Source organism: Halichoerus grypus, chromosome 1 (assembly GCF_964656455.1).
Source record: "Halichoerus grypus chromosome 1, mHalGry1.hap1.1, whole genome shotgun sequence".
Taxonomy (NCBI): domain Eukaryota; kingdom Metazoa; phylum Chordata; class Mammalia; order Carnivora; family Phocidae; genus Halichoerus; species Halichoerus grypus.
The window spans coordinates 176,211,791-176,227,136 of record NC_135712.1 but is presented as its reverse complement, the minus strand read 5'-3'; the positions used below and the strand labels follow the sequence as shown (position 1 = coordinate 176,227,136).

Here is a 15,346-nt window from a genome sequence, read left to right as displayed (position 1 = left end):
TTCATTCACTAAACAAACACTGGGTGAGTATCTAGTAAATTCCGGGCACTCTGTCAGGCTCTAGATAGAGCAGTGAAAAACACAGTCTTTCAATATAGTAAGGGAGATAAAAATAAAAAGATGCTCAATGTCCTATAAGGATCAAGGATATGGTGAACATATGGAGAAGTGAAAGGATTTGTTTCTCCCCTGCCTGTTTAGGAATTCACATTAAAACAGTGACTGGATGAAGTGAGCAAGTGAGCAAGCTGTACAGATCTGACAGAAGCCCTGAGATGAGGATGTTCTTCGCATACTAAGGAAGGACAAGGTTAGCGGGGCTGGATTCAAGGACACAATAAGAAGTGGTAGGAGATCACATATGGGAAGCAGGATAGGGCTTTCGGAGCCAAGGTAATCAGTGACATTTATTCTAATGGGAAATCGCTGGGGGTCTGAGCAGAAGAGACTGATTTGACAAGTGTAGAATCACTGCTTCTTGGGTGGAGAAAAGAACATTGTGGGCACTGGCAGGGGTTGGGGGGGTGGGGGGCTGGCACGAGGAAGAGATAGGAAGTAGAAAGCTACGTAAGAAGGCTAATGCAGTATGCAAGGTGGGAGGTGGACAAGACTCGCATTCGAATGGTAGCAGTGCAGGGAATGAGGAGTGGTCAGCTTCTGGGTATACTTTGAAGGAAAACGAATAGGATGGATTGATGAATAACGGAATTCACGTAATGTGGAATGTGAATAACGGAAAAAGAGCTCAAGGATGATTCAGCTTTTGGGCCTGAACAATGCAACAAACATATCTTTTTTTTTTTTTTTTTTTTTGGTGGGCATCAAATGAATTATTTTTTTTTATTCAAGCATAATTAACATACAGTCTTATATTAGTTTCAGGTATACAATATACTGATTCAACAATTCTAGACATTATTCAGTGCTCGTCACAATGGCAAGAAAGGAGAACCCTAAGCTCACCTTGTCTCACCAGTACACCTAAGTAACAGCCACATCACTGCAACTAACCCAGAAAATAAATGTGTCTTTTATCAAAATGGTGAACACTGGAGAGGAGCAAGGTTACCAGGAAAATCAAACTGAGGGTTCTAGAGGGGAGGGGGGTGGGAGGATGTGGTTAGCCTGGTGATGGGTATTAAAGAGGGCACGTACTGCATGGAGCACTGGGTGTTATACGCAAACAATGAATCATGGAACACTACATCAAAAACTAATGATGTACAGTATGGTGATTAACATAATAAAAAAAAAAGATTATGGTTTGGAAATAAAAGTGTGAGATGTCTACTGATATCCAGAGGAGAACTGGCAGGTGGTTATTTGAGCCACAACTTTGGAGGAAAGATCACAGTTGGAAGTATGAATTTAGGAGTAAATAAATGACAAAAACTGGGGAACTGAGCAGTCAGCACCCCTTTAGAAAAAGCATGCCATCATCTCTGGCCCATTCTACACCTTACTACCCCCTACTGTTTACACCAAGCTTGTTTCACTCATTTACATTATCTTCCTAAGTAACAAAATTGAATAGAAATATAAAAAAGCATAAGAAATAGGAGAGACATCTAGTTCTACAGATTGCCTTGCACTGTGGGTTAAAATACAGCAAAAATTAAGTTGAATGCAGAGCTGGGCAAAAAATTAAGCTGAAAAGCAGAGCAATTCATTCTAGAGCTTATACTCGGGTTGCCAGGACAGTGGAATGAGGATGTGGGCAATGAGAGCATTAGGCTTGGCAATCTGGGAGCTTCGGTTGAACTGCCCGTGTGGAAACAGGAAATAAGGTTTGGGGCCTAGGAAGTGGCCATTTGGAAATAAGCCCTTTCGTACACAGGTGCACACCTGCAGGGCTGCACTCGTGGCTAAACCCCTTCATGCACCCAGGCAAAGGACGAGGTAGTTAGCTTGTCCTTCTGGTTCTCCGTGGGTGAGGCTCTGGTGGGGGTGGGGGTTTGCAGGACATAGATACTTCAATGAAGAATTCACAATGTGGGACCTACACCTCACATAGTGTGGGATTTCATATGCAGTTAACATATAGTTAACCCTCATCATTTGTGAATTTCGCATTTGTAAATTCATCGACTCCCTAAAACTTAATTTGTAAACCCCAACTCAGTATTTGTGGCACTTTTGCCATCATTTGAAAACATGCATGAAGTGGTGAAAAATATGAGTCACATCATGTGCACATTCCCAGCTGAGGTTGAATAAGCAATGCTCTGCCTTCTTGTTTCAGCTCTCCTACTGTAAACAAGCATCTTTTTTTCCTGTATATTTAGTGCCACGGTTTTTGCATTTGTGTGCTTTTTGTTGACCTCACTGCTTCAAATGGACCTCAAGCATAGTGCTGAAATCTATCTCGTGTTCTCATGCGTACGGAAACTGTGCTGTGTCTTATGGAAAAAAAAAAATTGGTTTGTTAGAAAAGCTTTGTTCAAGCATGAGTAATAGAGTTCCTGACCATGAGTTTAATGTTAATAAATCAACAATGTACATTACATTTCCTTCAAAGTATACCCAGATTCCTTTAAACAGAAACATACATAAAACAAGGTTATGTATTGATTGGTTGATGATAATGTTATGACCAGAGGTCTGCAGGAACCTAACCCTGTATTTCCCTGAGGAGCAGTGGTTCAATATTCGTTAATTCAGTGTTAACAGTGACTTTATAGAACATAACTACCATAAATAGTGAAAAGTGACTGTTTGTGTTGGGCTACATAGAACCAATATATTAAAATAAAATTGTTCCCAGGTTGGTTATATCCCTGAGGTTCCTGGCAAAAGCAATAAAACTCCTTAAACCAAGGCTAAGGAGAGTCTCATGTTGGCCTGGGAAAGTAAAATTTCTACTAAAGATCATATTCACGTCTAGGGGCGCCTGGGTGGCTCAGATGGTTAAGCGCCTGCCTCCGGCTCAGGTCATGATCCCAAGATCCTGGGATGGAGCCCTGTGTGGGGCTCCCTGCTCAGCGGGGAGCCTGCTTCTCCCTCTCCCACTGCCCTTCCCCCACCCCCCAGCTTGTGCTCTCTTTCTCTCTCAAATAAATAAATAAAATCTTTTTTAAAAAAAGATCATCTCTGCCTCTGAAAAACAAACTGAGGGTTCTAGAGGGGAGGGGGGTGGGAGGATGGGTTAGCCTGGTGATGGGTATTAAAGAGGGCACGTTCTGCATGGAGCACTGGTTGTTATGCACAAACAATGAATCATGGAACACTACATCAAAAACTAATGATGTAATGTAAGGTGATTAACATAACAATAAAAATAAAAAAATAAAAAAAGATCATATTCACATCAAAAAAATAAACATGGGAATATTTTTATATTCCCAACAGATCACAGGTTAACACTGGCAATATCCTGAGCTAATAAAACATTGTGAAAGAATATCTAAATACTTAAGACTTTAAACAATTAAAAGAAAAAAGAAAAAATGGGGTTGCATGTCAAATCATCAGGAAAAACAAGATGCTCTGAATAGAGAACAGGAACATAGAAAAAAGAATCAGACAGAATGTCTACACAGGAAAATACATCACTAGAATTAAAAACTCAAAGGACAGTTTATTTTTTTTAAGCATACATGTGACATTTATAATAATTGGTGATATAATGGGCCACAAGTAAACTTCATATATTTCAATAATACATGTATTATTTCAATGGATAGTTTAATAGTAAAGTAGGCAGAGATTACTTAGTTATGTGCAGGCTGGAACTAAGTAAGTAACTCTGAACACCTCAAAGAGATGTGGAGATAGAAAACATGACAGGCAAGTTAACAGATACGCAGGAGAGAATGAGAAATTTCAAAATATATTCAAAAGGAAACCAGAAGGAGTGGAGTTGCCATGGGGATAAACAAATCTGGAAGATACCTGCTGAAAATTTTTCAGTTGCCATAAGACATGCATCCCAAGATTCAGGAATCATACCCTAGAATTATATAAAAATGACAACAGCTGATCCCTGTACAGCATGCATTTTGTGCTGGGCACTGCTCCGGGTGCTTCACATACTTTAGCTCATGTAAACCTCACACCTGACGAAGTAAGTTCCACTGCTCATCTTTGCTCTACAGATGAAGAACCAGAAACACAAACAGGCTCAGGATTTGTCCAAAGTCACACAGCTGGTAAGTGGTGAAGGTGGGATTCGAACCCACGAAGTCTGGCTCCAGTCTCAGAGTGTCTGTAACAGTATCTTTTGCAGTGAAATTCTTTTTTGAAGAACAAGGGCAAATAGACACACTTTCAGGCCAATGGGGAAAAAAAAAGATAAAACAGTACTGACCACCAACAGAAATATACTAAAAAATTTCTAAAAGATAAGGATCTCAAAGAAGAAAAATGAGCCCAGATACAAGAAAGAAGGTGCACAAAGGACATAGTGAACATGTGAGTACATCTGAAAAAACACTTGATTGTGTGAAATAACAATAAGGCTTCTAGAGAAAACACATGCATGTCTAATTTCTCTCCTCCTCTGAGATATTCCCCAAACCAGGACTTACTTGTGGTACAGAGGTATTTTTTGGAAGGCCCAAACTCACAAAGACAGGAAAACAGAATAGCAAAGTGCAATAAAATTGTAGAAGGCAGAAAACAGAAGTGATTGGTTAACTGGTTTTGCAAAATGGGGAAATAGGACTTTTAGGCTCATAGTGGAGAAAAGCCTAGAAATGAGTAGATTTGTGGGCGGAATCCTCAGAAAGCTTAGGAATGGGGGTAGCAGGCACATCTGGAAATGGAAAGGAAGTGCAGGAGGTGGTAAAATAAGAATTTTAAGCAGCAGATACCCAGATCCTGTCCTCCCCTACAACCAACAGAGGAGAGGCTTATTGTCTAAAGGGGTAAAACACAGGATGTCTTGACTAGACATTACTCAGCAGATCTTGTGACATATATTGTGAGGAAACAGGAGGATTAAATAAATATATGCATCTTGGACACTGTAATCCTTTAGGCCTCTTCTCCCACCAGGCTCCCAGAATACTAGTGGTGGCTACTGCCATCCACAGGAGAAGAGCAGATTGTTTTTCCTTCTGGGGAACCTGATTTACCCAAAAGGGAAGAACTAAAAGCCCTGATAGTAAGGGCTCCTAATGAAATTAGTGACTATCATTAACCTCACAATGACAAGGTCCACCATGAAAATGGAGATTTATGTTAGGGTTTAGTTCCCTACACCTTAAGTCTGTGCAAACAACCAAAAATTACCAGACGTATGCAAAAAAAAAATTCTTATTTGAAAGATAAAAACCGACCAGCATAAAATAGAAATGAAGCTATTTGGGAAAAACACTTTATATAGGGGAAGTATTTAAAATATAAAGGAAGAAAACCATCACTCAAAACGTCATATGTATATGAAAAGGTATTACAGCTATTAAACTAGAAAAAGATATAAAGAGGAAATTTAGAGTACAAAAAGTCTCTTAAATTGCAAACATAAGACAGCATGTATTAAAAACTCAGTAGAAATGTTCAAAGAAAAGACCTCCAGAACAGATTTCAAGAAGATAAAACTGACAGAGTATTTGATGCATCTCAATACCTGAGAAGACATTGAGAAAACTAGCCAAAATTTTAGATGACATAGTATAAAACCACAGAAAATTAAGAAATTAAAAAAAAATAAGATTACCAATTTGTGGGAAAAGAAAAATTATGCACAAAAGAAAAAATAATTAGTAATTATGCTTTGCTACAAAACTCAGCTCTGAGTTATCATTTACAAAGTCATCATCATGGAAACACTGAATACTGACCTATTTCAAATTTTGATCCAGTAAAATCCTATGATAACATGCCCTATATTAATGCATATTCAAATATTAATCAACTGGCAATTAGCTTCTTCCCAGCCCCCCAGTTTCGAACAAAGGCAGGTGAAATGTTTATTCACTGTGGAGATTTTGATGAGGGCTGGCTCTAAAACTGACTGGCTTGTGCTCATCTAAGCTCCATCCAGTAAGAGTACAGTAAGTGGAATAAAGTGTAGATTTCCCTATTTTTAATTTTGTGCTTTTGTAAGACTTACGACTTTAAAATGCTATATTTCATAAACCTCATAAAAAGGCAACCTCACATCACTGTGGTGGCAAGATGGTGGTATGAGACTGTTATAGCATCAATTATCAGATTTGATAGTCAAGTAATGCTTAAAACTAAAAAAATCAAGAAGTAGCAATAAAAGCAAGTTATTTATTAAAAAATGAGATAAATATCACAAGAGCCAAAGAGTTGAAAGTAGTTTCCTCTAGGAAAGGAGAAATAAACAGGATATGGGCAGAAGCCTGCAGTTTTTCTTAAAAAACAAACAAGCAAAAAAAACAAATACAAAAAAGCAAACAAAAACTATGTAGAAGTTTGTACATGCTTACATTATCTATTTCTGATATAAAAGAAAACTAGAAAATAAAAGGAATAGGATCAGTAATGTCTAATTCATGGCATTAAAAATTTCAATAAAAATACTGGATAACAATAGGACAGTATTCTGGAGAAAGGCAATACAGTTGAAAATACTGCAAAGTCCTCCATTGTTAGAGATATTAACTGTAGACTTTGTTAAGCATGCATACTGAAACTTCTAGGGCAATTACTAGAAGAAAATAAATAACGTGTCTAACTTTCAGTGTTACTGAGAGGGGAAGAAATTCTTAATCAGTCCAAAGAGAAGAAAACAAAAAAATCAGAATATATTAATAGAGCAATATCAATATATTAACACCTAAATTCTAAGGCAAACAATTTATTAGGGATAGTTGGTCATCTCATGTTAACCAAAAATATTCCTATTGGAAATTTTTATACATCAATAATTCACTAAATATACAAGGCAAAAATATAGAAATATTAGGATAAACAGAAATCTATCATTGTATGAAACTGATTGATTAGATAAAGCATCAGTAATGAGATATACAATTTCAGGAACACAATTAACAAGTTTAACCCAATGAATATATGGAGAACACTGCTCTGATCAATGAGGAACTAAGGTAAGAAATCAGTAACAAGGAGTGCCTGGGTGGCTCAGTCAGTAAAGCATCTGCCTTAGGCTCAGGTCATGATCCGGGGTCCTGGGATCCAGTCTCATGTTGGGCTCCCAGCTCACTGGGGAGCCTGATTCTCCCTCTGCCCATCCCTCACCCCACCCCCACTCATGCCTCTCTGGCACATACATGCTCTCTCTCTCAAATAAATAAAATCTTTAAAAAAATAGAAATCAGTAACAAAAGATGTCTAGGAAAACTCCATTATATTTGGAAATTCAAAAACACATATCTGATAACTCACGGATCCAAGAGAAAATCATAATGAAATTATAACATTTGTAAAACTGAACCATAATAAATATGGTATATGTCAAAACCCTGGTTGACAACTGAAACTATGATTTCAGGAAAATTTGAAGCCACACATATTTGTGTTAGAACAGAAGAATGGTAGGAAAATAACCATATAACTTAAGTGATTAAAAAAAGAAAAATGAAATAATCTAAGAAGTGGGGAAGAGCAATGAAAAGAAAATGAATGAAATACAAAGATTCAAAAGTGAACAATAATGCCAAGTTCTGACAAGTTTGATTAAAAAGAGTTCTGAAATAATACTTAGAATGAAACAGGGAATGTACATATAAAGCAGAGATAAGAATGATAATAAAAGGAATGTTTTGATACAACTTTTTGCCAATGCATTAGAAAACATAAAATTCCTAGAAAAACCACAACTTTGCATAAAGAAAAAGATCATATGATTCACTCAATAGTTAAAATATTTCCTCAGTGAAAACTCCAAGTCCAGATGGTTTTATTTGTAAGTTCTACTTCTTATTTAAGGAACAGATAATTCCAATATTTCTCAAATTTTTCTAGGTGCTATAAAAATAAGAAATACTCTCCAGCTCACATTTAGAGGTGAACATAACTTTGATACTAAAGTTAAAGAAAGGATAGTATAATAGAATATAAAAAGAAAATCTCCTATATGAATATATATGCAAAAATGCAAAATAAAATACTGGCAAATACCTACCATCCACTTATTTAAAAAACTTACATAAAAGCCAAGATGAAACTAACCCAGGAATAGAAGGTTGGTTTATATTAAAAATTGTTTACTACATTAACAGTTTAAAGAAGAAAAACAGCATGAATATCCCAATAAAAGTAGGAAAAGCACTTAGACATAAAGCATTCATGATAAAAACTAACCTGGAGAGGATCTGCCTTAACTTGATAAAGAGCATTAACAAAATCTATAGGATGCATCATATCAAATGGTGAAATGTTACTCTTAATTCATTTTCTTTAAAATCAGAAGCAAGATAGGAATATCTACCATCAATGTATTTAACACTATATTAGGCTAGAGAAAGTGCAGTCATATAAAAAGATATAAAAGATGCAAGAGTTGATAAGGAAACAGAAACTCTCATTATTTGCAGATAATATAATTCTCCAAAAACGTTCAAAGAAACCAAAGACAATGATCATACATTGCATTCTGGGTGGTTAAGAATGGACTCTTCAATCAACTGGACTGCTAAGTTGACTTCCCATATTAGAATAAAATAAATGAGTACTTCTATCTCACATGATATCTAAAATCAATTCCAGATAATTAAAGACTTAAATATAAAGAGCATAACATTAAACTTTTATAAGTACATTTAGGAGAATGTCTTTACCACGTCAGGATAAGGGAGAAAAATTTTTAAACAACTCGTAACAGAACATAAGCTATAAAGAAAAAGATTGATACTTTAATTCAAAATTAAATTTGAATTAAATTAAAATCTGTTCATCATTTGACAGCATCAAGGGAAAAACAAAACAAAACAAAACTAGCCACTAAAAAGAAGATGATTAATTGAAAGTGTACAAAGAAATCCTGCCCCCCCCAAAAAAAACTAGATCACAGAAACATTAATGGTCACCAAACATAGAAAAGAAGCTTAACATCATTGTAATTGCAGAAATGCAAATTAAACCATAGTGAAATACAATTTTATATTCACTACATTTGCACAAATTTAAAAAACGAACAACAAGCATTGGCAAGGATGTAGATCAAGATACTCACAAACATAATGTTGAGGGGACAAAAACGTTGTTGATGTATGCATACCGTATGATGCCATTGTATAAAAGTTGAAAAGATTAAAAAAGTAAAACAATTTAACATGCTATTTAGAAAAATACACATGTGTATTCAAAGGATTAAAAAACACATTTAATTCAGAATAGTGAATACCTATTGAAAGGGGAAGCGAGTAAAGGAAATGTCAGGAGGGTGAGTTAGCACGTAGGTTTTTTTTAAATTTTTTATTGTTATGTTAATCACCATACATTACATCATCAGTTTTTGATGTAGCATTCCATGATTCATTGTTTGCGCATAACACCCAGTGCTCCATGCAGAACGTGCCCTCTTTAATACCCATCACCAGGCTAACCCATCCTCCCACCCCCCTCCCCTCTAGAACCCTCAGTTTGTTTTTCAGAGTCCATCGTCTCTCATGGTTCGTCTCCCCCTCTGATTTCCCCCCCTTCATTCTTCCCCTCCTGCTATCTTCTTCTTCTTTTTTTTTTTTCTTAACATATACTGCATTATTTGTTTCAGAGGTACAGATCTGTGATTCAACAGTCTTGCACAATTCACAGCGCTCACCATAGCACATACCCTCCCCAATGTCTATCACCCAGCCAATCACCAGTTTATTTCCTGAGATTAAGAATTCCTTATATCAGTGAGGTCATATGATACATGTCTTTCTCTGACTGACTTATTTCGCTCAGCATAACACCCTCCAGTTATAGCAGCAATGTCCACAGTAGCCAAACTGTGGAAAGAGCCAAGATGTTCATCGACAGGTGAATGGATAAAGAAGATGTGGTATATATATACAATGGAATATTATGCAGCCATCAAAAGGAATGAGATCTTGCCATTTGCAACGACGTAGCAGGTAGGTTTAATTAACTTCAAATGCTTTAAATCTAGGGTGCCTGGGTGGCTCAGCTGGTTAAGCGACTGCCTTTGACTCAGGTCATGATCCCAGAGTACCAGGATCGAGTCCCACATCGGGCTCCTTGCTCAGTGGGGAGTCTGCTTCTCCCTCTGACCCTCCCCCCTCTCGTGCTCTCTCTCTCTCTCTCTCTCTCACTCTCTCTCTCAAATAAATGAACACAATCTTTTAAGAAAATTCTTTAAATCTTGAGTGGTAGCTACACAGACGTTCTTTACAATTTCTCCATGCTGCTTGTACATGTAATATAATTCATGATTAAAAATATACTGCAGCACAAATTGGCCAAAATAAAAACATTTTAATAAAGAATTATAAGAAATTCAGGAATAAGACAAATAAAACTAATTATTAATAAAGCAAAGATATTTGGGAATTTGGAGGTACTATCCTAACCTGCTGTGATTGGAATTAAGAATTTGGAAAAACATTTTCAAATATATTAAGCAAGTATCAAAAATTATACAATGTAACATAACAGCAAATAATTGAGAAGGCCTGTAACTCAAACATTGCATCACTTTACATATTTCTCCCTTCCACAGGTTTCCTAACTGTTGTATAAGTAACCTACTAGAAGGGGTTGAGAATGACTACAAAAAGCAGACTTCTTAAATTATGAATGGCCTTTCACTTTGATTTTATTACAAACACTATTTTCAAGCAACTTGAAAATTAAGATGAAATTTCTTTGCATTTTTACCAGCTTTAAAAGTGGTATATTGACTATACTTTTATTTACTCATTTATCCATGAAGCACAATTTAAATATTTTCTTCATGACGAACAGAAACAAAAAAGTATTACTAAGCATGCAAACATAATCAAGAGAGGAGACATATAGTGAACAATTAGGACATTTTTCAGTGTCAACATGTTACCCTCCATTTGCCGGCAGCAAAAGACAGTCAAAATTCCCCTGAAGTCACGAGCATCTTACTAATACGAGAGTCTTGATCCTAATTCCTTCTTCAGTTAATATATCACATTCCTTCAAAGCTGCCAAGTTAAAGCAGTGCTCTCTTATAACTGGTAATTTTGAAATCTCTGATACATTAAATATCTCCCACTTCTTTTCCCACTGTCCTTGGTTTCTTTACCAGAAACCTATATCTCAACTATATGAATTTAAAAATACATTTTTTACCTTTCCAATCTAATGTGGCATTAGGCTAAGAATACCCAAAATTCCTTCCTGTAACTTCCCAAAAACACTTATGAATTGCCCCCACCCCTGCTAACTGCAAAAGCAAACCAAGCCAAAGAATCTCATTGTCCACTAAGACAACTAAGCAATCTCATGTCCAAGCATCAGAACAAGTAAAACTTGTGAGGCAGATGAAGAAAGACTGTGGGGAAACCTTAGGAACTAAATGGAACATCCTGGGTTTTCTTTATGAAAGATGGAATTCCCAATGAAGGTCAAAAGATACTTTGTCTCCCATTCACGGCATATATCCTGATAGGGTGCATCCCAAGTAAGAAAGTCAAAGACAGTACCAAACAAACAGACAATGGACAACTTTTTTCAAAGTTTTTAGTGGGTGTGCAAAGACTGAAAGGTCCGGTCACTCTTATGCAGGCCCATTTCTCAGGGATGTGTCTGAAGAGAGCAAGCTGGAGGGATAAGGTAATGTCTTCCTCTAAGCTGAAGAGCAGCTTGCTTACTGCTTGCTATAAAAGAGGTGGGGTCTCTGGGGCGCCTGGGTGGCTCAGTCGTTAAGCGTCTGCCTTCGGCTCAGGTCATGATCCCAGGGTCCTGGGATCGAGCCCCGCATCGGGCTCCCTGCTCGGCGGGAAGCCTGCTTCTCTCTCTCCCACTTACCCTGCTTGTGTTCCCTCTCTCGCTGTCTCTCCCTGTCAAATAAATAAATAAAATCTTTAAAAAAAAAAAAAAAAGAGGTGGAGTCTCTAAGCCCAGTGTTCCTCAGCTGTGGCTGTGGCATCTATCCCAGCCATATCTTATCACCTCTGTGGGACTTGAGGGCAAGGGGAACTGCAGCATGCTGTTTGCTGCGCCGAGAGTAATAACGCTTTTTGTCACGGACCCAGGAATATCGTGTCTTCTGCTAGCATCTGTGAAATTGCAGCAAGCCAGCTTATTAGCTTGTAAGTAGGGTAAATAAAATCCCAGACTTAACAACTTTATCCCATTTTGCCTATAAAGTCCTGGCTAGGAAGTAGGGGAAGACTGGAAGAGGCATGATGTAGTTTTAGAAGTATTTCCAAACAAGCCATTCTCTCTATGAAGGATAGTTATTTATACTTCTTCAGATATTACAACATATCAAGAATCTGTAATAGAAAAATACCACTGTATAAAAGAAGTAATGTATTTGGTGAAAGACTCCTAAAATAGGGAATTCGCATGGGAATTGTACATTCTCCTACGGATCTGAGAAGAGAATCTGAGCTCTTCATGTAGAGAAGCAAGCAGGGCCAAGGGAATTCCCTGACACTACCTGTTGATAAAGGTGGGCTTTGGATAAAATTTGCTTTAGAGTGCACTGAAAATATTAAGCATAAAAATGAAAACACCAAATGGGAGTAGGAAAAAGACTGCCTGTAGATCCAAAAGAGCATTTCAGAAAACTGACTGTATCTTCAAAAGAAAACAAACAAATAGATGTGGCCTCAGTAAATCAGGAACAGAAATTCATAGGAAGGAACAGCATGAGATAAAGAGTATTTCAAGAAATAGGACAAAAAAATCCAAGATAGAGTATCAGTGCTTTTTTAAAATACAAATAAATCACACACAAAACTAAAAGATATAAAAGAAGGAAAATTTCCAGAACTGTGTACAAAATATGCAAGTATGATAAACTAATTTTTCACATTCTAAGCAAAGTAAATTAAAAGAAAGGTAAATCTAGCTGTTTGCTGGAAATATGCATGTTTTTAACTAAAGGGATGAAGAAAAAATGATCTCGTACACAAGCAACACGAGACAAAAAAAGAAAAAACAAAAACAAAAAAGGAGTTGGTGGTGAGCTCCCAAGAAATAGAAGTGATTCTGACCCCAGACTTGTGTTCAGCAACACTAATTCCAGAAGACAACAGAACACCACATTGGAATTCTTTGGCAGTTTGGGATCCAACCTTCGCACCAACCAAAAGGTGTCTTCATACTTAAGTCAATATAATGACATTCTTTAAAATGCAAGAGGATGAAACATAGTTATATTTTTAAATGTAACTTATTAACTGTTAAATATTTAAAAATTGAGAAATTAAAAAAATTAGAATGCAAGAATGGGAAGAGGTCTTGTGGCTGGCATTGCAACTAGGTAAAACATTGATATCTGATAGATTCTGGTAAAATTCTGGTTAAAAACAATATGCATATATAAAATTATTCATGAGAAAAATATTATATGTATACTTTTTATATACATACACACACGCATATATACATAATACCTAATAATGCCCTGTGTGTGTGTGTGTGTGTGTGTGTGTGTGTGTGTGTATGAAAATGGCATATGTATGGAAATGGCGTAATAAGAATTTAAATCAATGACCACAGAAATCACCAACAGCAATGTATACAGTAAGGGGAAAAAAGGGAACTGAACTTGTTTAAAATGAAAAATAATTTAGATTTAAAATTATGGCTACTAGAGAAGTATATACAAAACACCTTGGTAAACATACAGGCAAACTTAAATTTGCATAATATAAATCTAACATCTAGCTTTCAAAATACCCAAGGAAGATACAGCTTTAAATCAGAGAACCAGAAACACTGTTCATAGGGGAAAACAAAGTGAAAACAATGGAAAGAGCAAATAAGTATGAAAAACAGAGCACAAAGAATATTGTATCAAAAGCAAAACAACCATCGTCATTATAAAACAGAAAGCTACAGAATAAGCCATGCATTAAATGACACATCATCAATTTATTAATGGCTTGTGGCTGTGGAGAGAGAATACTACCACATTATAAGAACACATGCATTCCAATTTCAGAATTACTGAGGTATAAAGAACTAAGAAACCTCAGAACCAAGATAATCCTGATAATGCATTACAGAATACAAAATATACAGCTAAAACAAAGGAAGAGACTATAGTAAGAAGAAACAAAAAGTAGAAAGTAGTCAAAAGATATATCAGGAAGATAAAAACTAAATGAGGTCTCTGGTCCCTATTCTAAATTCCCTGGAGAAAGAAAGTGATTTTCTCAGGTTGGGCCATGAGTTCACCCAGGTCCAATTAACCCTGGTACAAAGTTGGCTTCCAGAGCCAGGCCTGAGTGAGGGTTACCCCGAAGGTTATTTTGAGCTGGGCCAAACTGCAAGGGAGGTCGACAAAATGTCACATTCTTTTCTTTTTCATTGTCCTTGTTCCTTAAATATTTTCAGATTTGTCAGATATAATTCTCTAATTTCAATGCTCTCTGAGAGCAAGGACCATGTCTAACAATTCTTTCATTTTCTTTTCAGTTCAAATACAATATAAAACACAGGGTGGCTACTCAACAAACATATTCTTTTTTTTTTTTTTTAAAGATTTTATTTATTTATTTGACAGAGAGACACAGCGAGAGAGGGAACACAAGCGGGGGGAGTGGGAGAGAGAAGCAGGCTTCCCGCAGAGCAGGGAGCCCGATGTGGGGCTCGATCCCAGGACCCTGGGATCATGACCTGAGCCGAAGGCAGACGCCTAACGACTGAGCCACCCAGGCGTCCCTCAACAAACATATTCTTAACTGGATTCTTTTTCCTGTCCTAAATAGAATCCTTACAAAAATAGTAAAATGGAAAACATACCCACACACATTTTAAGCTCTGATTTGTACAGTACCTAGAGATCCAAAAGATCATAGTGAATTGTTCCCTCAACCTATTTATTCAATTAATAAAATCCACGTATTGTTTCTGAAATCCAAAATGACCACACAAACTTAGTTATTTTAAACGTTGAACTTGCTGGACATTATGACCATAAACTTACAGGCAAACTGGAGTTTAGCTTCTCTGCTGACTATTGTTCCAAGTGAATTTGTTGCGAAACACTGGTAACTTCCTGTATCCCAATTTCTGTTGGGGTTAATAACCACAAGATTTCCTCCATTCAACTTATAACGATATTCCATACTCAGATTAATATCACTTCCATTCAGCTGCCATCTGTAAAACAAATGTCAAGGTTTTTCCCCTCTTAGTATATTTAAATTAAAAAAAAAAACAAACTACATTATAAAATCCACTTTAAACATCACCTCTCTTATAAATGAAAGGCAATAAATATATTATTCCACTGTGACGTATCTGAAGCTCAAACATG

General features: G+C 36.5%; 1 protein-coding gene across 1 annotated transcript in view; it reads right to left on the bottom strand.

Moving 5' to 3' along the window:
* CNTN3 (contactin 3) overlaps positions 1–15,346 on the bottom strand; it is a 331,480-nt gene that overhangs the window by 195,998 nt on the left and 120,136 nt on the right. The window contains exon 4 of the mRNA XM_078075960.1: positions 15,014–15,189. Within this exon, the coding sequence (XP_077932086.1) occupies positions 15,014–15,189 (176 nt within the window). The remainder of the gene's footprint in view (positions 1–15,013; positions 15,190–15,346) is intronic.